This window comes from Gopherus flavomarginatus, chromosome 10 (assembly GCF_025201925.1).
Source record: "Gopherus flavomarginatus isolate rGopFla2 chromosome 10, rGopFla2.mat.asm, whole genome shotgun sequence".
Classification (NCBI taxonomy): Eukaryota; Metazoa; Chordata; order Testudines; family Testudinidae; genus Gopherus; species Gopherus flavomarginatus.
Genome location: NC_066626.1, coordinates 64187292 through 64211667, shown reverse-complemented (window position 1 = coordinate 64211667; position 24376 = coordinate 64187292). Strand labels below are relative to the sequence as shown.

General features: G+C 40.2%; 1 protein-coding gene across 3 annotated transcripts in view; it reads left to right on the top strand.

Annotated features, from left to right (window-relative positions):
- The window catches only part of RAB3GAP1 (RAB3 GTPase activating protein catalytic subunit 1), a 44566-nt gene extending 22185 nt beyond the window's left edge, over positions 1–22381 (top strand). The window contains exons 9-25 of one of the 3 annotated variants that reach the window (XM_050916005.1): positions 86–167; positions 1884–1952; positions 2937–3010; positions 3819–3911; positions 6862–7031; positions 7529–7624; positions 8191–8363; positions 9361–9415; positions 9814–10197; positions 12482–12619; positions 13728–13955; positions 14643–14739; positions 14820–14923; positions 15066–15181; positions 16546–16648; positions 19365–19385; positions 20480–22381. In XM_050916005.1, the coding sequence (XP_050771962.1) occupies positions 86–167; positions 1884–1952; positions 2937–3010; positions 3819–3911; positions 6862–7031; positions 7529–7624; positions 8191–8363; positions 9361–9415; positions 9814–10197; positions 12482–12619; positions 13728–13955; positions 14643–14739; positions 14820–14923; positions 15066–15181; positions 16546–16648; positions 19365–19385; positions 20480–20722 (2246 nt within the window). In that variant the 3' untranslated portion in view covers positions 20723–22381. Of the gene's footprint in view, positions 1–85; positions 168–1883; positions 1953–2936; positions 3011–3818; positions 3912–6861; positions 7032–7528; positions 7625–8190; positions 8364–9360; positions 9416–9813; positions 10198–12481; positions 12620–13727; positions 13956–14642; positions 14740–14819; positions 14924–15065; positions 15182–16545; positions 16649–19364; positions 19386–20479 lie in introns of those variants that run through there. The other 2 variants (XM_050916006.1, XR_007768278.1) reach the window with 2 other exon arrangements.
- Positions 22382–24376: the final 1995 nt, after the last annotated feature.

Genomic DNA, 24376 nt, shown 5'->3' with positions numbered 1-24376 from the left:
TTTTATGTTTGGTAGTGCACTATTTATTACTCTAGCAAACTATCACCATATTTATATTATGGAAAATGTGTTGATCTGTCTTCAGATATAGATGCGCTAATTGGAGGAGAAGTCGGAGGCCTAGAATTTGGGAAATTACCATTTGGTGCCTGTGAAGATCCTGTTAGGTGAGATTAAGAGTGCAGAAAATTATGCGTATTATAAAATAGTGTAAGTGCTTCTGAGAAAAAAATCAGAACTATACATATAATTGTATATAGACTTTTTTGTTTTCCAGTGATATATCTGTGTGCCACCATGTACTGCTAACAGAATTCCTCAGAGTTTTAAATATTGCTTAGGAGTTAAGAGCAGTGTGTGTTGAGACTGTTTTATGAAGTTTATAAACAATACTGGAATATATAGAATAGTGCAAAAAGCTATATTTTAGTTTCCAAGTTTCGGGGGAGAGATTTTTTGATACGTGGATACTTGATGTACTTGATGCAACATAATAGATTATAAACTTTTTCAACTTTGTATTTATCACTCAAATCATAATGCTAAAATGTACGATAGCTACAGATGCTGTGCCCATATGCAAAGTGTCAGATTTAGAACTCTTAATGTTTTAAAAAAAATAAGTTGAGCAAACCATCTGCAAAAACGACTTTGTTATCAAAAGAACTAAGGCATTTGTAGAAGATGAGTTTCCTTGATCCATAAACAAGTGATATAAATGGCTGGGTATGTATGGTTTATATTAAATGCCTGTAGGATTTTTTTATTTAAAGATCCAAGTTTTTGTTTTTTTTAAGTTCACCCAGTCTAAACAGAATTTGTCTTTTAGCATGTTTAATGTTCTAGGTATGCCAAAGCAATTTGCAAATCGTAATACGAAAGGGTGCAGCAACTGTGCAGACTATTAGGGTAACCGTTGTATGTTCTGTAAGAACCAGGATTCGTTCTAACAGTGCAGCCAAACTTGTATCCATAGTGGTCCTGGATCATGAGTGCCCCAATTTGCCAGGGACTAGTTGAAATTATGCTTATTTTCCAATGCTAGAGTTTGGATTACGAGTCTGTTGACTGGGAGTTCTCTGGTGCTAATTTGAGTTCTCCTGGGAGATCTCCATGTCTCTTCATTAACTGTGACCCTTCTTAGCGCATGTTGTAGGTTTCTGTTGAAGAGGAAACTTCCATCCACTGTTCTCGTAATTTCCTCCACCAACATAATGCACCCATTTTCAACCTGTTCCCTATTGCCCCTCCCTGTGAAGTTGGACACTTAACAAACATACGTAAAATTAAAAAACAAAATGGAAAAACTCCCCCCGCTTCCCCGTTCCCTGTAGGGAGAGGAATTGGGGAAAGAACGCTATATGATGGATGTTAGTCACATTGTTTAGTGCACTACTAGAAGGCATTCAGATACTGGATGATGGGCACAGTAGACAAATCAATAGAATAGAAATAAAAAAGATATAGTCAGTGGAAACATATCAGCTTGACTGAGTTAAAAATATTTTTTTGCTCCTTTGAGAAATCAACGAATTATCAATTTTACATCATCATTCCTTGTGTTAAAACATAAAAAATAAAAAAATTAAGTCAAAAAAAGACTTGAAATCAAATTTAACAAAAATGCAGTAATAAAATTCTGACATCAGAATACAGTGTATATAACATAATAGTAATCTCATGGATTTTATTCAGTGGTTTATTGTGCTAGGCAACGAAGGGGGAGATTTTGGAAGGCATAAATGGCAGTTAGCTCCCTAACTTCCACTGAATTTCAGTGGGAGCTAGGGGAGATTAACGGTCATTTATGACTTTTGAAAATCTCTTCCTGGGCTTTTAGAAATCAGTCTAGCATAATTTATACAAAGTTTTTGCTGTTTCAGTGAGCTCCATTTGGCAGCTACATGGCCTCATCTAACAGAAGGTATCATTGTGGACAATGATGTTTATTCGTAAGTATGTGTATTTGTAAATATACGAATTAATAAATGTTTCGAATTTTTTCATCCATTAACAGCTTGTATCTTTGTAGTATCACCTAGAGTTTAAAGGTCTAACATTTTAAATTTTAATGCCTTGATGAATGTATAACTCATCTGTTATGATGTCTGTATTTCAGAACCAATCATTTTCTTACAGGTTTAACCTGTGAGTGCATTGGGAAAGGGCCATTACATACTGATCTCCGTATAGATAGTACATGTACTCCTATCTGTGCATTAATTCTCTTTCTGGTTTCCATTTGGCTCTCTTTTTTATTAATTTATTTAAGTGGGGTGCTGGTCTAGCCTTGAGATGAAGGAATATGCCTCATAGTGAACCTGGGAAGCAAATGGAGTTCCTTAAACCTACAGCTGTCTTTGTTGAAGAATGCGATGTCACCTCTGCTTTCTAATCCATCTAGCAAGCATGGTCAGCAATGTGCACTGACCCGTCTTAGAAAAGAAGACTAACTCTTTAAGTAATTGTTTTAACACATTTGTGGTATTTGGTTCTAAGTTTTGAAAACTTGAAGAGGAAAATATACATGGACAATTAAATCTTCTTTAAAGACAAATGTTAAACACCAAAATATATTCTGTTTAGCTTTAAATAGTACTATTTTTTTGTATTTCTCTTCCCTGACTTTTTTAGACACATGCATGAAAACAAGATCCTTGTTTTTCAGACTTCCATCTGTTATTAATTTTTCTCATTTAACTCATGTTGTTCTGTTTGATGTCTTGTTCTTCCCTGTAGCAATAATTATGACATGAAAATGCAACCTATATTATGACTTCCATAACCTAGCTTGGCTGACTTCTTTGTTTATACTTTAGATCTTACCTTGCAATTCCTAAGAAGATTTGATTACTTGTGGTGCAAGTAATTACCCCCTAATACTGGTGTTGACAAAATGAAGCACTGTGGTGTTTTTTTTTGTGTGTTTTTTTTAGTGACTTGGATCCCATTCAAGCCCCACAGTGGTCTGTGAGAGTCAGAAAAGCGGATAATCTGCAGTGTTTATTAGGTAAAACATCTTTAACTTTTTTTCCATTCTAGACATCAAGAAGATGAAGTTTAGGGCTGAATAGATGACCAGTCTCCTAATCCCCTGTGATTTTGCATTTTCTTCATAATTTTCCTTAATTCTGAGCACAACCTCTCTTGATTTCTCTTAGGGTCTGAATGGATTTCAAATTAGGCTGTCTTTCAAGCCCTTAATTCTTGGAAAACCAAAATTTCTGACGTGCGGTTTTATTAGACCTGTGCTCCCCAGACTTGACTAGTTTCTGTCTAATGTTCATGTGCTGATTTTCTTCTGTAAAGTAATATATTGCGTGTAATCTTTATCTAAGAGATGGCTTCTTCCTATGTCCATCCCTAAATGTGAGATCAGGTGAGGCTCACTAGGTGACAGACCCAAGAGTTGTAAATCTTGGAGGCATGACGTTTTCATTATGGGGCTCTTAACTCTGGAACTCATTTTCCCTGTTGAGCCAACAGCCCCAGAGTTTATTGAACTTGCATGCTACAAAGCGTGAGGAGGTGGATTAACTGGATATTGGATTTCTTCTTGAAATGGTGGTTGTTAGCTTTCTAGTTGGCCTTGATTAACTCTTGTTTAAGCTTTAATTTGTAGTTTTGATCCACAAATGTGTAAAACTTGGCCTAGAGATAGTACTAGGTACATTTCTCAAATTAAATGTCAAAATAATTACCACTTCTTTCCCTCCTCCAAGGACTCCTGCTATGGTAGAAAAGGACTTAGGCTATGGTTAATGTATTGTTACAGGATCTTCACTGACTAAATATTCAGAAAATTATTTTCTTTGTAGGTGACTTTCTTACTGAATTCTTCAAACTTTGTCGTCGGAAGGAATCGACTGATGAGATTCTTGGAAGGTCTACATTTGAAGAAGATGGAAAAGGTAGAAATCTTAATTTTTCAATGTCGTAATTTGGAAGTATTGCTTTTTTTTAATTGGATCACTTTCCCATCTCAACTATCTTGTGTGTTCATCACATCAGCTAGATGTATTATTTTACAGAACCTTTAGATTCTCTTGGCAAGGGAGTATTACAGGCAAATGCTAACACTTTTTCCCACACCTCAGACTTTGCTTGTCTCTTAGAATATGTCTACTCTGTAGCGTAAGCCTAGGTTTATTAGAACATGAGTTAACAGAGACTGGGTTTGTTAAGCTAGAGTGGGGTGGACAAACTTTTTGGCCTGAGGGCCACATCTGCGTATGGAAATTGTATGGTGGGCCATGAATGCTCACAAAAAGGAGGTTGGGGTGCAGGAGGGAGGTGAGGGTTCTGGCTGGGGTGCAGGCTCTGTGGTGGGGCTGGGTATGAGGAGTTTGGTGTGCAGGAGGATGCTCCAGGCTGGGAGGGGAGGGGGTGAAGGATGCAGGCTCTAGGTGGCACTTCCCTCAAGCAGCTCCCAGAAGCAGCGTCATGTCCCCCCCCCCTCTGGCTTCTATGCGGACGCATGGCTACGCCAGGCTCTGTGCACTGGCCCGTCTGCAGGTGCCACCCTGCAGCTCCCATTGGCCACAGTTCCCAGCCAATGCGAGCTGCGGAGGTGGCAGTTGGGGCGGGCAGGGTCAGAGTGTAGACCCCCTGACTGCCCCTACGCGTAGACATGCCACTGCTTCCGGGAGCCATGGCATGTATGCGCGGAGCAGTCCCCGACCCCGCTCCTCGGCTGGAGCATGGGAATGGGGCAAGCCCCAGACCCTACTCCCCCAGCGGCACCTTGAGGGCTGGATTAAATTGGCTGGCAGGCTGGATGTGGCCTGTAGGCCGTAGTTTGCCAACCCCTGAGCTAGGGTTTGAGTATCTAAACTTATTTGTAACCCCAGGTTAGGAATTGTGTCAGCACTCCATTTTGCAGGCCCGAGTCCAGCCACCCATTGCCCAGACTTCCTAGCACCCGCCCAAAATGTGGTCACTCTAGTGTTTTGTTTTTGATGCAGTGTTGGAAAAGTTGAGTGTGCACCAGACTTGACTGTCCAGAAGACAAAGAAAGTTGGCCTATGGGATTGTGGAAGTGGTGAGCTGGAGCCGGTTCGCGGGAACTGGTTAAAATTTAGAAGCCCTTTTAGAACCGGTTGTCCCGTGCGAGACAATCAGTTCTGAAAGGGCTTCTAAATTTAACAACCGGTAAGTTGAAGTGACTCAGGAGCGTAGCTGTGGTAGGGGGAGCAGCCGCTCCCCCTGAGCACATTATCCAAAAGTGACACCATAGGCGCCAACACCGTGGGTGCTCCAGCTCCCCGTGGCCCCAGTTTACCTCCGCTTTGCCTCCCTGGGCCTGAGCGCGAAGCCGCTGGTTGCTTCTCTGTCCTCCCAGGCTTCCCACGCGAATAGCTGAGCTAATTCGCGGGAAGCAGGGGGGCTGCGAGCTCAGCCTGACCTGGTGCTTCAGATGCTGTGCAGCGGAAGCACAGCTGTAACGCTGCCAGCCACCTGCAGGCAGCGTGGTAAGAGGGCGGGGAGGGGGGTCGGTTGGCTAGGGCAGGGTAGTTCCGGGGGGGATGGTCAGGGTGGGGGGGGTGGATAGGGGTTGGGGCAGTCAGAGGGAGGGGAACAGGGGGGTTAAATGGGGGCAAGGGTCCCAGGGGAGCAGTCAGGAAGGAGGAGAGATTAGATGGGGTGGTGGGAGGCAATCAGGGGCAGGGGTTCCAGAGGCGGTCAGGGGACAGGGTGGTTGGATGGGGCAGGGGTCCCAGGAGGTCATCAGGAATGAGAAGGGGTTGGATGGGGCGGCGAGGGGGCAGTCAGGGGACAGGGAAAGGGGGTGGATGGGGCAGGGGTCCTGGGGGGGGGCATCAAGGAACGTGGGGGTTGGATGGGGCAGAGGTCCTTGGGGAGCAGGCCGCAACCTCCTTGTGGGGTGAGGAGGGAACTGGTTGTTAAGATTTTGGCAGCTCATCACTGAATTGTGGGATTCTTCTAGTGGACTTCTAGAACACAAGTTCAATGGGGCTGTGTCTATGCTGCAAAGCCGTGGGGCTTGAACTGTGTATTGTGGCTTGACTCAGGCTTGGACCAAGCCCTGGGTAAGCATGATTTGTGTGCAGATGGAAGGAGAGTTAGGCTTGAGCCTGAGTTGGAACCCTGGGCTTACATAGCAGTGTAGACATATACTTACAGGATATGGGAACCAAAGTCCTTTCTTGTATTTTGTTTTTCATCAAGGAAGTGGTGTTTTCTTTAGTCCCTCTTTACCTTTTCTTTGTCCATCAATCAAATGTACCACTTGATCTTGGATAATCAGTGGGTTTTCACCTACATCAGTGGTCTGCAACCTTTTCGTCTGGCGGACACGGCGGCATTTCGGCGGCGACACCTCTCTATGATGTTGCTTGTCACCGTCAGCCAGGATGCGGGCACATTTAGATGGCCCTGCAGGCACCAGGGCACCCGCAGGCACCGCATTGGGGATCACTGACCTACATCATCTTCCTGGGCTCTTTTTAAATCTATTTTTCACTTCCTTTGTTCTCATCCAACTAGCACACTTCTATTTTAATATCTTATTTTGAGAGTAGGACAGTCTGTCTAATTTCTCTTTTGACTTGGGCACTGTAATCAATGTTCTGAATTAGGCAATAGGTGATAGCCATTAGGACTGGATAGACTGTGCTGCTATCTTCAATCTCTAAAAGAGGGAAGGGATCTGGTGGCTGCTTCGTAATCAGACTCTGCCCTACAGCTGTGTGGCTAAAAACATTTAATTTCAAATGTGGGACATAGATTCCGAATTATAGAGCATAGGTTAACAGGTTGGTTAGAATTGTAAATCCTAAATAAATTGAAATGATTGAATAGAACTCTGAACTTATTTTATAACAATTTCTTATTTTATAGAGGTTGCTGATATAACCCATGCTTTGTCAAAGCTCACAGAGCCAGCACCAGTCCCAATCCATAAATTGTCTGTCACAAATATGGTTCACAGTGCAAAGAAAAAAATTCGCAAACACAGAGGTGTAGATGACTCACCATTAAATAATGAAGTCCTCAATACTCTTATGTTGGTAAGCAAACTGTCCATGCATCATGTTGTGTGCATGTGTACGTTGTATGTAGGACTTTTGTTTCATGTTTGTGGCTTATAAAATTTTAAAAAACGTATGAGTTTACTGTGAGAATGATTAGTTATGACATAATGGCATTAGGTTGGAAGAGTCTGTCCTATCCATAACTAGAGTAATCAAACAGTGATCCCACTATCAAGTAGAGTTGCTTTTTCTGGAGACTACCTTTTTTTATTGACCGACAGCTATACCTATTTGTCTGAGATTTGACAAGCCACAATAACTCTAGTGGAATATGCTCATCCATTTCAAGAAAATATCCATTTCAAGTGTATCAAGGCAGAATAAATAACCTTCACTGTTTGAATAACAGTGTTCCAACTCAAGAAGTTGATCACAGCATATTAGCATAACTATACCAAGAAAAAATAGGTGTGCAGCGAAAAAGTGGGGAAAGTGTTAAAAACTGATGTGGTCTATTTCCCCCCCTCCCAAAGTTTTTATTCCCTGATGATGCTGACAAACTAACAGATGGATCTGAAGCCAGGCTTAGTACTTCAAGAAACAATCCTCCTCCGGAGAGTGAAGAATATGTAAGTTTAATTGAAACCCATAAGAGAAATATCTCAAATCTGAGTGATTTCTTAATATCTGGAAAAAGTTTGTCACAGGATGCTTGCAGAATGTTAGTTTATCTATATGTAGGGGTAAACTCAGGGAGCTTGACTACAGTATATAGCTATTCTTTTCTGTTGCGTATTTCTTTAAAAAAATGTTTCCCAGATGGAACACCTTTTGTCCACATTAGTTTGTTTTAAATATGTTCTTTAAAATAGACAACCTTAAAACCAGCTACATTCTTGTTTGACCAGCAGGTGTTGCTACTTATCCTTTCTTTTCTCTCAGTGTACTGCAACTCTGTCTGTCCTATCACCACTAGAGAATGACTGGAAGAATAGTTTTTAGTGGAGGTTCTACAGAAACTGTCTTCCTTCACCTATGTCCCTTATCATTGATGGCTAATACTTTTGCAGACTTGAGTTTTGCTTTCATGTTGACACACCCAGATAATGATTATGTTTTAGTGAAATCAAAAGTTTGAAAAACAGTCATTTTCTGGATTTTGTTTTATTTTTATTTTTTTATTTTTCTCATGTAGAATCTTTACAGTCAATTCAAATCAGCTCCTTCAGATAGTCTGACCTACAAACTGGCTTTATGTCTTTGTATGATCAACTTCTACCACGGAGGGGTAAAAGGAGTGGCACACCTCTGGCAAGAATTTGTAGTGGAAATGCGTCGCAGATGGGAGAAAAATTACCTAATTCCAGAGTAAGAGTTCCATTGGAATTTGACTGAAAATGTCCATAGGTTGTGACAGATAGGATAACTAGTTATGACTTTAAAATATACTTTGCTTTTCAGACTTGCAAAAATGATTTTAGATGTATATTATTTGACTTAGTACTCCCTGCTTCTCACCCATTTTTGATTGGGGAGAGATTCAGGAGAATTTAGAAAGGAATATTTGCGCCAACATTTCTCAGCCCCTACCCCCAATCTCTATATTAAAACCAATGCATCTGGGAAAGTAATGGTAAACCCCGCTTCTTTTTCTCTCATCAGAAAAATGGCAGAATGGGGGGCAGCTGCTCCAGGTTCCTGGTTGTTAGCAGAGGTGTTCATGTCCATCTTGCCTTTTGGGCACCTAGTTACTTTTTTGCTGAAGCCCCTGCCCTGTGTCTAGCTTAGCAGGACTTTGGCCTGCAAACAGAAAGAGGTGATCAGTATGGAGCACCTACACGTTAACAAATAACAAAAATGAAATAAATTTTCAAAAGACCTGGCTTAGTTGTTTGTTCGACCTAGTCATCCTCTTTTGTGAAAGGTGGCATCAGTGAGTAAAATGGGACTTTTTAATTACCCTTCCATTATAATTTTGCCTTTTAAAATATTAAAGTATATCTACTACTTGTAAAAGATGCTGGATTGGTAGCCCTGAAACTGATATCTTTTTAATCCCAGGATGGGTACAGCATGGGCAGAGACAGTCCAAGCATTCCTGGGACAGCCTCCCAATTTTCCTCATCCCTGACCTGAAGGAACAACCTGTAGAGGTGAAAGGAGTAGTTCAGTTTCTGTGCCCTGTTCAGTCCTTGGCCTGTCTGCTGAAACCATAGCCTAACAGGGTAGCTGCAGTGGTAGTTTTTATGATGTGGATGTTTGTCTTTTGGGAACTGTACCCAGAGCACCAACTCTATATACAATATGTACTAGTAGCATAAGTGCAAGTGGTCTGTGGTAAAACTGTAAATTTAACATTTTGCAGGTTAGCTAATGGGTCTCCAGATCTCAGATGCTGTCTACTGCATCAGAAACTTCAGGTAAATATCACAAATTAAGAATAATCTGTTTCTTAATTTTTCTTTCCTCATAGGAATAATCAAGAACAATAAAACATTTAGTCGATATGTTCTAGAGTCACTATGTGGATAATGTTAACTCTGATAATCATTACCATGTGATTTTTTCCAAACACTGTTAGTTTTCCAGTTTCTGTGCAGCTTGTGGTAATTGTAACCTCTCCTAACAGCTGATAAAATCTCTCTGCATCAGTGCAAATTCTTACATATTATACTGCTGTCTTTTAGAACTGAGAGCCTGTCTATGCTGTTTTTAATAGGTTTCACTGTATGGTATAATGGCATTGCTGCCATTATGTAAGTATATTAGTGAACAGTTATTTATGCATTAGAAATTGTTAATGTTTTTATCTTTGTAGATGTTAAACTGTTGCATCGAAAGAAAGAAAGCAAGGGATGAGGGGAAAAAAACATATACATCTGATCGTTCCCCTAGTGGGTCTTCTGGTGATACTGGGAAAGCAGTAGACCGTTCAGGTGGAGATTATCAAAAGGAGACTGAAAAGGAAAGAGGAGAGGTTGGGAAATCTTGGGAATCATGGAGTGACAGTGAAGAAGAATTTTTTGAATGCCTTAGTGACACAGAAGAACTGAAAGGAAATGGACAAGAAAATGGAAAGAGAGGAGGAACAAAAGAAGGAAATAAAGAATCTGCAAACTTAAAACCAGAAGGTCGTCTACATCCGCATGGAAAACTGACTTTGCTGCATCCCGGAGAACCTCTCTACATTCCAGTAACACAGGTTAGAAAGTAGTAACTTAGCGGTGTTTATAGAATGATTTTTAGCAATTTGCTTTTATAACCACTTATAGGTAGGTTTGGTAGCACTTCCCATTATAAGACCCTGTTTTCTGTTGCTTAAAACTTTTGCCAACTTGAACCATTAGAGGTAAAATTTTACATGCCGGATTTCAGCTCCATGCTGAATTTATTGGAAAACTTCAGCCAAGATGGTTCAGCTGTTTCTAAAAATGAAGCTAGGAAAATACATTATTTTGGCCATGTTAAAAAAATTCTGGCAACGTTTCTCTTTGAACAGTCTAGCACTGCCATGCTCTGAAGCAGAGACTTGAAATTTGGCAGGGGGTAGACTTTGTGTCAGGAATGTGCCTCTTGCTGTCCCAAAGACAATCTGACCAAATTTGACCAATTTACAAGCCCTTGAAAGAATCACAATTTGCACATGCTCAGTGGAGACATATAGATTTTAGCAGCTAAATTCCCTAAAGATTCTGTCCACATTGGGCATACTCTAGCCTGGGACTGAGCAGGAGTTGCCTTGCAATTGCAGTTCTGAACTGTGGAATGTGTTAGGTCCGGGTCCAAGTATCTGAACTGAGAGGAGGGGGCTTGTCTTCCCTTTGGTCTCAATGTTGTTTTGCCCCAGGCAATGTGGAGAAGTAAATGGACTGATTTCAGTACAGAAGGGACAAGAGGCGGACCTGTGGGGGAAGTAGATTGGGACAAGGAGGTAGAAGAGTTACTGAGTGTGGAGCCTGGCAGGAAAAAGGAGAGGGAAACTGGGATTGTGAAATGGGATAGATATGAGACTGGGACTGGGAACCAGTAGGTGGGTGAGGAGACTTAGGCTATATCTATACTTGCAAGTTTTTTCACCAAATGTTATACCACTTTTATTAAAGCGCTTTAATTAAAACTGCTGTTGTATGTCCACGCTAGCAGCTCGTGCAATGACATGGAGAGCAGTGCACTGTGGTAGCTATCCCACTGTGCAACTGGCCACAGGGTGCTTTGGGAAGGGTTTGCAGTGCCTCATGAGGCAGGTACAGCACCACACGATGCAGGTTTCTCAATCCCATTTTTTCATGGGCGTCTTCTAAATCAGTGGTTTTCGAACTTCTTTTCTGGGGACCCAGTTTAAGAAAATTGTTGATTCCTGCAATCCAGCGGGAGCTGGGGATTAGGGGTTTGGGTTGTGGGAGGGGCTCAGGGCTCTGGGCTGGAGGTGCAGGCTCTGGGGTGGGGCCAGGGATGAGGGGTTTGGGGTGCAGGATCCGGCTCCTAGGTGGAGGTGCACGACTCTCACCCACAGTCACTGCCCCCCCGCCCCAGTTCCCATTGGCTGGGAGTGTGGAGCTGGTGCTTGGAGTGTGGGCAGCATGTGGTGCCCCATGGTCCCCCTGCCTAGAAACTGGACCCGCTGCTGGCCGCTTCCGGGGCACAGTGCAATGTTGAAACAGGTAAGCACTAGCCTGCCTTAGCTGGGCAGCACCGCCGATGGGACTTCTTACGTCCTGGTCGGCGGTGCTGACAGAGCACCCCAGTTCCTGACGTTCCGTGACCCAGTTCTGGGTTGTGACCTGAAGTTTGAAAAATGCTGTTCTAGACTGCCAGCTGCTTTTCAACTGAAGTGTGTGGGGAACTGTACCCAGATCACCAACTCACAATATGTACTAATGTCAGAAGCGCAAATGTTCTGTGGTAAAAGTGTAAATTTAACATTCTGCTTTGGAGTTTCTCCTGAGACACAGCAGTGCAGCAGGAACTGAGGGGGTGGTTCACCCACACAGCCTGATATAGCCTTGGTATGGGGTTCAAGGATACCACTGGCATGTGTGCAGGCCAAATGGACACTTAATTAAAATCTCTGATCAAGTGTGCCTGGGGTGCATGCACATTAAGAGTGGAGCACTCATAGGGACACATCTCGAAGAACAGTTATTGCACAGGATGAGTAACCATTTCTTTTGTGAATCAGCTGGTATACTGATGGCATAGCTGCATCTCTCAGGAGTATGAAAAATCGACACCCCTGAGAGATATAGTGAAGCCAATCTAACCTCTGGTGTACACTGTGCTTAGGTCTATGGAAGAACACTTCCAGTGACCTAGCTACTTGCCGTCAGGGAGGTGAATTACCTCAGTGACAGGAGAACCCCTCCCATCACTGTAATAAGTTTCTGCACTGAAGCGTTCCAGTTGTACAGCTGCAGCAGCACTGTAATTGTAGACACAGCCTTAAGTCTTTTTGTGAATCTAGCCCTTTGTCTTTTTCAACATTACAGGAACCAGCACCCATGACGGAAGATCTGCTGGAGGAACAGTCTGAGGTATTGGCTAAACTGGGAACGTCAGCAGAAGGAGCTCATCTTCGGGCACGCATGCAGAGTGCTTGCTTACTCTCAGATATGGAATCTTTTAAGGTATATGCTGCTTGCAGAGTTCTCTGGGACTATTTTGAGATGAGCAAGCTCAGATAGTTGATCAAGATGACTAATTTGAAGGATCTCCTGACAGCTGTTTTCTTCCCTTGCTGTCTCTTTTAAACTTTGCTATTCTTTTCCTAAATTAAAATTTCAGGGTACATATAAAAATTCAGTTTAAAATTCTTCTGAAACTTATAATTAAAATCTGTTAATAAAACCCCCCTAAAAGTAGGTATGTGTACCACACTGCTTAGAGATGCAACATTTCATAGTAACTTTTCTAGCACAAGCTGTTTTGAAAACCTAAAGTAGCAATGTAAAATATGACTTAAAGGAAGGTGGGGGCATATTGAATATGGCAAGGTTTACTGTGTGGACAACCAGGCCTTCTAGTGACAATATAGGAGCAGAAACGCATTGTGCCATTGTTAAATGAGGCTTTATAACTTATTGGGAGCATTGGATTTGCAAAATAAAAGTTAATAGCTGCTCTCATTAATGATTTGGTACAAAAAATGAAGTTGGTTGGCAAGTAGGCATCGGCACTTTTATTGGCATTAAAACAAGTGTTTGCCACCTGTTTCAGTAACCAATACAAACCTTAGTTTAGAAAGTATTTTAGTGCAGCCTATGACATTTTCATGCACTGAGTGATGACAGCGTAATTTTTATATTCCATCTCCAGTTTTCTTACCATATCCCAAGAATTTGTTGTAAATCTCCTTTTCTTATGCTAATTGGAACTGCATGTGTTAAACCTCTTTTGCAGCATTGACAAGGCAAACGCCTAATTTTGAGCTTGCTTGAAATAACTGGTAAACCTGTACTGATTTGTAAAAGTAAGAGGATGCATTTTTTCATTGTGTTGTCTTTCCATTGCTGTGTACCATTTAATAATGTGAATGTTCAGTGCTTTTCTAGTGCCCCTTTTCTAGTGCTGACGCAGTGAGTTGGTGGTTTGTGATTAGAACTCAGGAATTCCCGGCTCCTAGCCCTCAGTTCAGTCCATGAAACCACATTGCCCGGTTAACTAGATTGCATATAGAGAAATTCTATTAAAAATGTAATAAATATATTTTATCTTATTTTTTTTCTTCCATTCTAGGCCGCTAACCCTGGTTGTTGCCTGGAGGATTTTGTGAGGTGGTACTCTCCTCGAGATTACATTGAAGAGGAAGTGGTTGATGAAGAGGGGAATAGAGTACTTAAGGGTGAACTGAGTGCCCGAATGAAGATTCCTAGCAACATGTGGGTAGAAGCGTGGGAAACAGCAAAGCCAGTTCCAGCCCGGAGGCAGAGGCGACTGTTTGATGATACCAGAGAGGCCGAGAAGGTAAAAAGCTCTGTGTTGTGATAGTCTGTTCTGTGATTCCTAGTAAACATGTAATTGTCTATTATGTCTATTATGAAAGATTTAACCAGTAACTTGTAATTGCACTGTATTTTGTTTGTTCTAATTATTAAACTGTTACTTGAATGCCCTAGCATTACTCAGAATGCTAACTTGAATACAATGGACTACTTTTTTGCCAGTATAACTGTTCTTAGAATGACTTTCTGAAATTTGAATAAATAATGCAGTTGCCTTTTGAAAACATGTCCAACTGTAACTTGGTAAGTTGTATTGCTTAGAGACGTATTTGCATTTCCAATAAATGAAACAAAGATTTTGATTTAAAAAATTAAAGCACTGAATTTAAATGTTCATTATTTGCAGTTTCTTTGCTTACTGTTGTAGTGGAGTTAGAATCGCAAATTACAGATGAGAGATTTAAATCCCATCTCCCTGCAGACTATTTTCTGGAGCTTTGTTACAGAGCTTTTATCATGAGGACTAACATCACAGCGTACTTTTAGACTAATGATTCTTGTATCTATTTCATTAATGTTGTAGTGGGTGAACTGCAGCTTAATGTTCCGTTTTTGAAATTAAAGCATTGGTGCTCATCAGTCATAGTTAATCTTAATTTTGTCTAAATGAATTTTGTCATTAATGTATTAATTTTTTGACATGCCATAGGTGCTGCACTATCTTGCAGTTCAGAAACCAGCTGACCTTGCAAGGCATCTTTTGCCTTGTGTCATCCATGCAGCTGTACTAAAGGTAAAGGAAGAAGGTAAATAACATATAATAAATAATTAAAATGTTTTTAAGAACAGTGATGATATTATGACTAAAATTGTGTTTGTTTTTTAGAAATGCTGGAAGATATCGCTTCAGTTAAGAAGATTATTAAACAGATAATATCTCATTCCAGTAAAGTTCTAAGATTTCCAAACCCAGAGGACAAAAAATTGGAAGTAAGCCCATCATGTTAGCCAGGGATAAAAACTTTGCAGATCTCAGTACTGTCTATAGTGTGTTTTAAATGCTGTTTTTTTTTTCCTCCTCCTCCTCCTTTCTCTCCCCCACCCCCTTCAAAAACCCCTCACCCTTATACAGGAAATCATTGCTCAGATTATGAGTGCAGAAGCTATCATTGCCAGGGCAAGGTCACTGAAAGCAAAATTTGGGATAGAGAAATGTGATCAGGAGGAGGAAAAAGAAGATCTGGAAAGGTGACTGATACTTTTAGTTTACTCTCTTTGGTTCTTCTCCACATGCTTTTTTAGGTTCCACAGCTTAGACAAGTGCTGATGGGGAGTAGTAATGATAATGCAGATCGCCCAGAAACCACAGCACATGAGAGGGACACTTCAAAGAAAGACATTTATAACTCTTTGTAGGCGGAAACATTTCTAGAGGGTTCCTGTCCTATGCATTGAGGATGCCAAATGCAATGTAATGTAATCTATCCATCTCTTTGAAAATAGCGTGCAATGTGGACTTATTTTAATACAGTTGACTTTTTATGTAAATGTGATAAGAGTATCCAGTGTTCGTCTTGCCTGTCTTGTGCACTTTCACATGCACAAGTTGAACTCCCTATGTTGTTTGAGACCTACTGATGAGAAATGTTATATAAGAACCAGGTATTTTATTTATTTATTACTGTCTTGTGCATGATGTAGAATGAAATATCCAAAAGAAGCATTTCTCCCATTATTTTCCATACTAATATGAAGTGCTGTATTGAGGCACTATAAGAAAACTAGTGAATAGGAACCAGGTATCCCATGATTTTTTTTCTGTTCACCACCACACAGAAACAACGTGACTGTTTATTCCTTAGTCTGGCTAAACATGTGAATGTTAAAAAGTTGAATATTGGAATAGGCTAAATTCTTAGGGTTAAGGTGGTTGCTGTGCTAGGATGAGAGGGGTTTCTTCACTCTTGGTGTTGGGACTCTTTGGAGGAACTATTCCTGACTAGGACCAACCCTCCCTGCTAGAAATTCTCCTAATTTCCATCCTGTGTTCTTAATGTGCTCACTTCCCCCAACTGCAGATTCTTGATTCCCCCCTGAAATTGAGAGCCAGCAGGGGGAAGATTGGCCAGGGGGTGGTTAAGAGCCAATAAACACTAATATGAGGCAACTAGAAGCTGAGTCAGCAGCATGGGAGGTGAGTAAGCATAGGAGGAGTTGCCTTTTCCAGCCCTGTGGGAGGGATTAGGAATGGAGATAAGAGTTGCAGTCCCTGCTGAGATGGAGTGAAAGAAGTAGAGGGACAGATGTGTATACCACAGATGAGGGATCCAAGAGTTAAGACTTGGAAAAAAAAATCCTGGTAATGTAATGTCATGTGTAATACTGGAAAAATAGTAAGTTTCTAAACTGGAAGTTCAGATTTAATTTTGGATGCATGTTTTCCTAATAGTGCTCTTCGTGCTGGAACTGTTTTTATACTCAAGCTAGATGGGGAGCTTTAGTAGTTCGTACAGGAAAGAGTGTTGAAGATGTCATGAAAATAATTAAGAACTGATACAGTTAAGAGCTTGGATGCTCCCCTTTTCCTTCCTTTCATTATTTTGTATTTCCAGGTTTGTAAATTGTCTTCTGGAGCAGCCAGAGGTATCGGTCATTGGTGCAGGAAGAGGACCTGCTGGTAGTATTATCCACAAGTTATTTCTGAATGCCCAGAGGGTAAGCTGGAATTTTCAGTTGATTTGCTGATACCTTTAATTTAGACAGTATGAAGCAACAACTCTTCATGTGATGCTGATTTCTTCTATTTATAAATTGGCATGCATTTTTTATAAATATGCATGCCTGGTTTTTTTCCTTGTAAAAACAATTTTGGCAATAGTAGAACTTTTAACTACATGAAGAAAGGAGAACAAAAGCCATGGGATATTATAAGACTGGATGCGGCTAGGCCATCTAAGTGATTTTAAAGTGAAGCTCACTTTGAAATATGACTAACAATACCATTGTGCGATTCTACATTTGTATCTAGCTTTCCAGATCAAATGTGCTCAGTTTATAAATAAAGATTTTTTACTTCCAGCCCTGCAAACTCTTCTGGGTTCTGAGTTAAAATGGGGTTTTTATTTTATCACTGGTGGTAAAGGTTTTGCAGGCCAAAATCTGCTCTTTGTGACTTTTTTCTGCAGTTCTGTTGCCTCAGTGGATTGGCACAAGTATTTCTGATTGAGACTTTGCGTAGTAAACAATTATGTTGAAGATGCACAAGAATGAAGAGCCCCCCTCTCTCTCCTGTAGCTGTGTTGGCTTTGCAGGGCTTAACAGAAAAAAACGTACAAATGTATTTTAGTCAATAGAAGAAGTGGATATGACTCAGTACATGCAGGGAGATCTGATCGGAAAGCTTCTACGATGTTTTAGTAGTAACTTTCAGAGTAGACTTGCACTTTGAACCTGCAATAATATGCTCTGCAATATGTGGGCACAAAAAACAAAAGTTCAAATAATCTCTAGCCCAGTATCTTTGACTATTTGATCTTGCCCTTGTGATTTATAAGATGATAAAATACTCAGCAGTTTGTCTCATTCCCTGTTCTACCTCTGCAGTCTCTCTTTTTGTTCGGGGTGTGTGTGTGTGTGTGGGGGGGACCATTGATTTCTAACTCATTCTAGTTGCTCCCCTTCTTTTACTAACATGGTAATTGTTTTTAAAATAGGATGACCAGAATACTGAATAAGATCAAGTTTCGAAGACAGTTGTGACTGTTGCATTGTTACAGCTGTGCCATAGCGATAGTGAGTTCTCTTGGCAGAACATTTTCACAAAATTCAAGAGCATATAGAATTTTGCCATATCATTAATGTAGAAATTGTGCATCATTGCAATCAAGGGTGTCACTTCTTTTTAAACTATAAAACAACATTAAATATTTGTAATGAGACTAATGAACCTGCTTCTGACCCTTGACCAATTATATTTACAGTGTGCTGAAAGGTGCAGTTGCACGTTGATATCCATAGCCTGTTTCTACTTTATATTTTTTTCATTGTCAGCATTTTTACTAACTCAGACAGGTGGTGAAACTTCAGTGTTTACCACCTGGATAGCCCTACTGGCCTCTTTTTGTATCAAACTTTTTCCAGTGTGTGCCAGTTGTTTTCTTGCTGGGCATAAACTAATTTCATATCAAACAGAAACTAAACTTCCTACTAAAGTGCCTTCTAAACTTCTCCCAGTTTTTTTAAATGCAGTGGTACACATTAGAAAATAGTATTCATATTCAGTAGGAGTAACTCCAGTTAGAAGCAGAATATTATTCACAGGTGCAATCCTGGAATTCTTAAATGTAAAGATGTCTCTTCCTGTTAATCAGTGTTCTTAAGAATAAGTGGTTGTTGTTATTCTTCTTTAGCAATACTATCAAACATTCAGCAACTCTTGTGTTGCCAGCCACATACTGATCTTGTAAGCTGTGGCAATTTTAACTTTTTTCTGCAAGTCAAAGTGGTGCAATAGATGTTCTGTTTTTGTTCTCAAATACGTTATTGTAATGACTGAAAGATTTCTTATCAAGTGAACTGGGATTATAGAAATGGGCTCTTACTAATTTAAAGTAGAGATTGATTTATTATCAGTTAAAATGATGAGATTTGCTAAAAGGACTTTACTTTGTTGTATCTAATTTTCCCTATGCAACTGAATTTTGCTGCGGATATAACAAATGTAACACTACCCCATCCTGTGGTGGTTTTTTTTTTTCACTTTTATCAAAGGCTTATTTCGTCTATTAACAATTTTTTTTCTTTGAGAAAGGCCCACCTATGTATAATGTTGCAAAATGCAATAAGGCTACAAAGCATACATATATGCTGTAATATTGTATGCTTTGCCCTTTGCCTTGCTGGTAGACTTCTGCTGAAGTTTTGGAACTACTAAATGCTGCACTTAATCAGAAGTTTCTAATGTTTGTTAAAGTTTTAATGCTGAAGATATACGTAAATTAAAGGCTTTGACTTCTTTCAGGCAGAAATAATCCAAGCTGTCTTCCAGTTCTAGCCCGTGGGGGGCATTACTAGTTGAAACGTTGTTGTTGATGGGACAAAAATTTAGCTTGCTATTAAATAGCAAGTTTCATTTCCAAAAATTGTTTCAGCAGCTACTTGTTGGGTAAATAGAACCTGATTGACAGACTTATTATTTACTAAGTTCTGACCCTGGCCTCCTGTGTATAAATTGTGTAACAATGTGTGTTACATCTGTTGTGTTCTTAAAGTATATGTTTGTCACAATAGCTCTCCTGACAGAAATGCTCTTGAATTCAGTATATGGTGTCTTTAAAACACTCTTAAAATCTCCGTCTAACCTTTAAGTTATCTGACTTGCGTTTGTTTCTGTCTTTCATCATTGGTTCTCTTCTCATCCCTTCTTCTCAAGATGACTGAATCTTCTGATGAGGTAATTAGCTTTTGTCCCTTGTTTTCTGCTCATCTTCCTAGCTTCATGTAAGGGCACAGAGAATGGCTTTTGAGTAGATATAACATAACAGCTTAATATGATTTGTTGATATCACATATATTAAGCATAAAAATTATTCTCTCTCCATTTTCAAACTGACTTCTCATCCACAGATTTTTGAAACTTAACAAAATGTGAAAAATCAGAGTTTGTAAAAACACTAAACATCTCATCTAATGAAGTTTAAATATGAGAAGTTAATTCTTTATGAAGCAGAGGCTTTACGCAGTGCATCCTGTTTTCGTCTGCTCAAAATATTGTGGATATTGCCATTGTACTAAACATAAACATTACTTTGTTCACTGGTTGGGATCAGCAACATAAAATAGTGCTAGGTGTACTATAGCTCATTTGCCCTGCCATGGTAGACTACAGTAGTCCCACTTCTTGGACAGTAAAAATATGATACCCAATGAGAAAACTCTGCAATGTATGTCTACACAGTAAAAAAAAAAAAAAAAAAAAAAAAAAAAAACCCCAAAACAACCCTGCCCCCCAGCAGGGTCCCAGAGCTTGGGCTCCAGCCTGAGACCAGAAATCTAGATAGCAATGAAAAACTCTGAGCCCAAGTTGGCTGGCATGGCCAGCTGCAGGTTGTTTTTGCTGTGGAGACATGCCTGTTGAGTCTGGAAATGCAGAACAGGGCAATGACTTTACTGCACTCTGGGACATGGCCCGTGTACTGGCACTAATACTTTGAGGGGATACTGTCTTTCGGCTTTTGTAGCCCCACTCGGACATGTCTGGATAATAAAGGAAGTACTGTGAACCCTAACTGAAAAATTAAGCATTTTTCCTATTCATATTTCTTGTCTCCCATGGTGTCAAGAGTTAAAGTGAAAGATGGACTAGCTTTATCAGCTGCATGTATAAGGTTCTTACATCTGAGTGTGTGCGGTGCTATTCCTTAGTGTTTTACATGTAGCCTTTTGGTATGTAATTTACCACATTTTGTTTTTCTCTTTCAAAATAATTTCTGATGTTTGGTGTTAAGAATAACCTGCCCTTATGCTAAGCTTCTGATTCTGTTTAAGGTTACCACAATGACTTCGCTTGATGAAGAACTGAAGAGATCAGGTTCATCAGATGAACGGAGACTGAACTTAGGAGCAGTTACAGATTTCCCACCGCCTGCAGGCCGGGAGCTCATTTTACGCATAACTGTACCTCGACCTGCACCTTACTCTAAACCACTGCCTCAGCGTATGTACAGTGTAATCACAAAAGAGGATTTTCGACTTGCTGGTGCTTTTTCAGCTGATACAACATTCTTCTGATCTCGCTAGCTTTTAGTTATCCTGTATGTCTTCACAAGTGGAACACTATTTCTCTGTCTCCATGGAAATAAACACTGTGGACAAGGAGAGAGAGAGGTAATACTGTTGTAATTAGTAATCAAGAATAACTTTTCCTTAAGGGGTCAAACCAGCATCTCAGAGCGATGCCTGCATCAACCTTGATTTCTGATATTTGGGACAGCAATATAAGTTATTAGACATTTCTCCAACTGTCTAAAAATCTCCCCTCTGTCCAAAGATTTGGACATTTTTGCATTAGCTAGTTTCCCAATGGACTCTTCACTGGGCTTTGTACAAATACTTCATGTTGAAATTATAGTGCAGTATGTGCTGCTTTTCATTTCCTAATCTAGTCCTGCTAAAGTTGTGTTAGGCAGTCTATTTGAAGTGTAAACATTAAATAGTTGTATTTATTATCATGTGTAATCTTAAATTCTGGATATTTTTGGTGACTTTTTCACTGAATTCCAATGGCTGATTTTAAAATGCTGTTAGTTTGAGCAAAATGTATCTCTTTTCAAAATTCAATCTTGTGCTAAACTCTTAACATGCAGTATTTGCCTGAAAAAAGCCCTGGATTCCGTGCATCGGGTATCTTTTTCTGTGAACTGCTGAAATGGATATTTTTGGCTATAACAGCGTATTAAGCCTAAAAATCAAATAGCCTTAAATTTATCATTTACAATTTTTGAGCTTTTATGTCCTCCTGCCTTGGAGGGACATGCTTCCAACTGCAGTATAGACATGCATTAGCTCTGCTTCAGGTAGTGTGCTAAAAATAGCAGTAGGGCCATGGTGCCTCAGGCTAGCTGCCAAAATTACAATCAGTCCTGTCTTCCTGGGTACATAGTTGGCCGGCTAACTCGAGCCATTGTGGCCACACTGCTTTTTTAAGTGCACTAGCTCAAGCAGAGCTAATGTGTCTGTCTACTCATGCTGGGAAGCATACTCATAGCTACAGTAAAGAAATACCTTAAATGTGAGACAGCTGGGCCAAAACTATACGTAAATCATGAGTACTTAAGCAACTTATTGATGCTTATCGCTAGATTTTCATGACACACAGTGTACAGCATGCATCTGTGTTCCTGTTGATTTGGTAATAAAAGTATGCTGTAAACTGATTCTGTCAAATATGAAAACTGTGTGATTTTAATGTGTGTGGTGATGTAATAAGGAAAGGATTATTTTAAAGCAACAACTTGTTTTGCTCTGAATCAGCAAAGGATCATAGCTGTGTTGTAAACACGTCAAAATGGCTGTGAAACACATTATAGTTTTGTTGCTTGCACCTATTTGTCTTTGGACACTGTACAATAAATCTTAAAATATAATTGGCTATTGAAATTGTTCAGTTAAGTGGAAGTACCTCAGACAATACATGTTCTAGGTATTAATGTACAGATTGACTCAGGAACAAAATCACTTGCAGTACAGCTTAATATGTTGACAAATGGGGAGGATGCCCATCTCTTACCTTCATGACAATGTCTGAACATCCAGAGGTTTGGGATCTTGACTGCTTTTGCAACTTGTGGTGCAATGTTCAAAAGTGCCTAAGGCCCAGATCCTCAAAGGTATTTAGGTGCCTAACTCCTATTCATTTTATTGTGAATAAATACCATTTGAGCATCTGTATCTAAGTGACTTAGACTCATGTGTCACCTAAGCACACTTTAACATTTTACTCTCTGCCTATTAGTACATTTTATGGCATGGAAAATTAGATCATGACATTCCTTTTTTCTGAGTATTATTGTAAAACTTAGGGTGTTGTATTAGGAACAGGTGTCCTACTATGACAAGTCTAAGCCCAGTGGAAGTGGTGTCTAATAGAACCATACTCTCGAGTAGACCAAATAAGCAACAATTTCCAAGGAATGATGGATGGTCAGAAGCCCTTATGGATTATTCCAGAGCCACATGGGACCAGATTCATATTTGAGAGGGTAACTACCTAAACTCCATGTTTAGAGGTGAGGAAAGTCTTTCACATGCCAATTTTGTGATAGAACTTAAACTGATTTTTCCCTTCCCCTCCCATTTTCCAGGTGCAAGGACCTACTAGGTTAAGAAATCTTGGTGTGAACTTTTGTACTATGCCTTTTCCATATTTTTAAACCAGTTCACATTGTCATGGTACCTGCAAAGTGTAGCTAACTTTCTTTTAGGGAAAAAAAGGCATAACCCCTCCATGTATAGTAGTCCCTGGTATCATGTCCTTTTTAAACTTTATTCCTAGCATAGACACCACTGCATTCTCTTCTGAAGGATTTTGTATAATGCCAGTGTTGAGCAATTAACTGATTTTTTTTTTTTTGGTCCATTGGCAATTCTGAAAAATAAAGGGTGCAGGAGGAATTTCTCTTCGACCCAAAATGAATTTAAAAAAAAAAATTTGGAAAATTTTTTGATGAATTTCAGGTCGACCAGATCGATCCAGAATGGAGGAGTGATGATGTCCTTTAACTTTTAGCCTAGTGGTTACAGCACTTACGTGGGGCACATTTTCCCCTCTACCTGCTATTTTTCAGTAATAGCACATTATTACTGAAAAATTGCTTGCTTTCTCATTTTACCATATAATTATAAAATAAATTGGAATATAACTACTGTACTTTTATTTCAGTGTATAGTATATAGAGGAGTATAAAGTCATTGTCTACATGATATTTTAGTTTGTACTGAATTCGTTAATCCTTTTATGTACTCTGTTATAAAACTAGGCAAATATCTAAATGAGTTGATGTATCCCCTGGCAGACCTCCACATACCCCTGCCTTAATCAACAGACTAGAGTCATTCTCATGCTTTCCCTGGTCCAGGGACTATTCACTGTGATATATAGAGTGGCAATTCATAGTCATTCATAACTTATACGTGGTGGAACAGCTTCAAAAGAAGAACTTGAGAGAGATCCACACCAGAATTTCCCCAGTGGCCTGCAGTGAAGGCACTATTTTGGGGGAAGGGGAGAGACCCAAGTGTGACAGGTCCCTCCCACAGTGCCACCTGGAACTGGGTTACCACTGAGCCCCCTGACCCACCAGCCTGTGATCCCTCTCACACTGCACCGCTGTGACAAGCTGCAAAGCCCTCCACCCTGCACTTTCACTAGGATTCATACAGGTAGGGACACACCCAGCTGCAGTCACATGCAGACTCTCTAACCACTAGCTTCCCAGCCTGGTACTCAAGTACTGTCCTGCCCTCGTCAAATCTGGCCATTATACTGGTTAATACCTGGTCTGCCTCTCCATCAATCGGAAGAGAACAATGCACACTTGCAGTGACCAAGCAGAGATTTTCCCCAAGAACTCCAGTCGAAGCTCACTGGTTTAGATTAAAACATAAAATAAGTTTAACTACAGCAGGATGGATTTTAAGTGATGTTATAAGTGATAGCGAATGGATCAAAGCAGATTACCTAGTAAATAAACAAAACTGCAAACTGAGTTTAACATACTTCTTGCCCTGAGTGGTGATAAACAGGCTGGCAGATTCTTAAGGCACAAGCTGCCTTGGCTCTGCAGGTTTTCTAAGTTTTCATATACAGGTTAGAAATCCCTCTACACTGGGACCATCACTTTCCACCCTAACTTCAACTTCCTTCTCCACAGCAAGCAGAGGGGT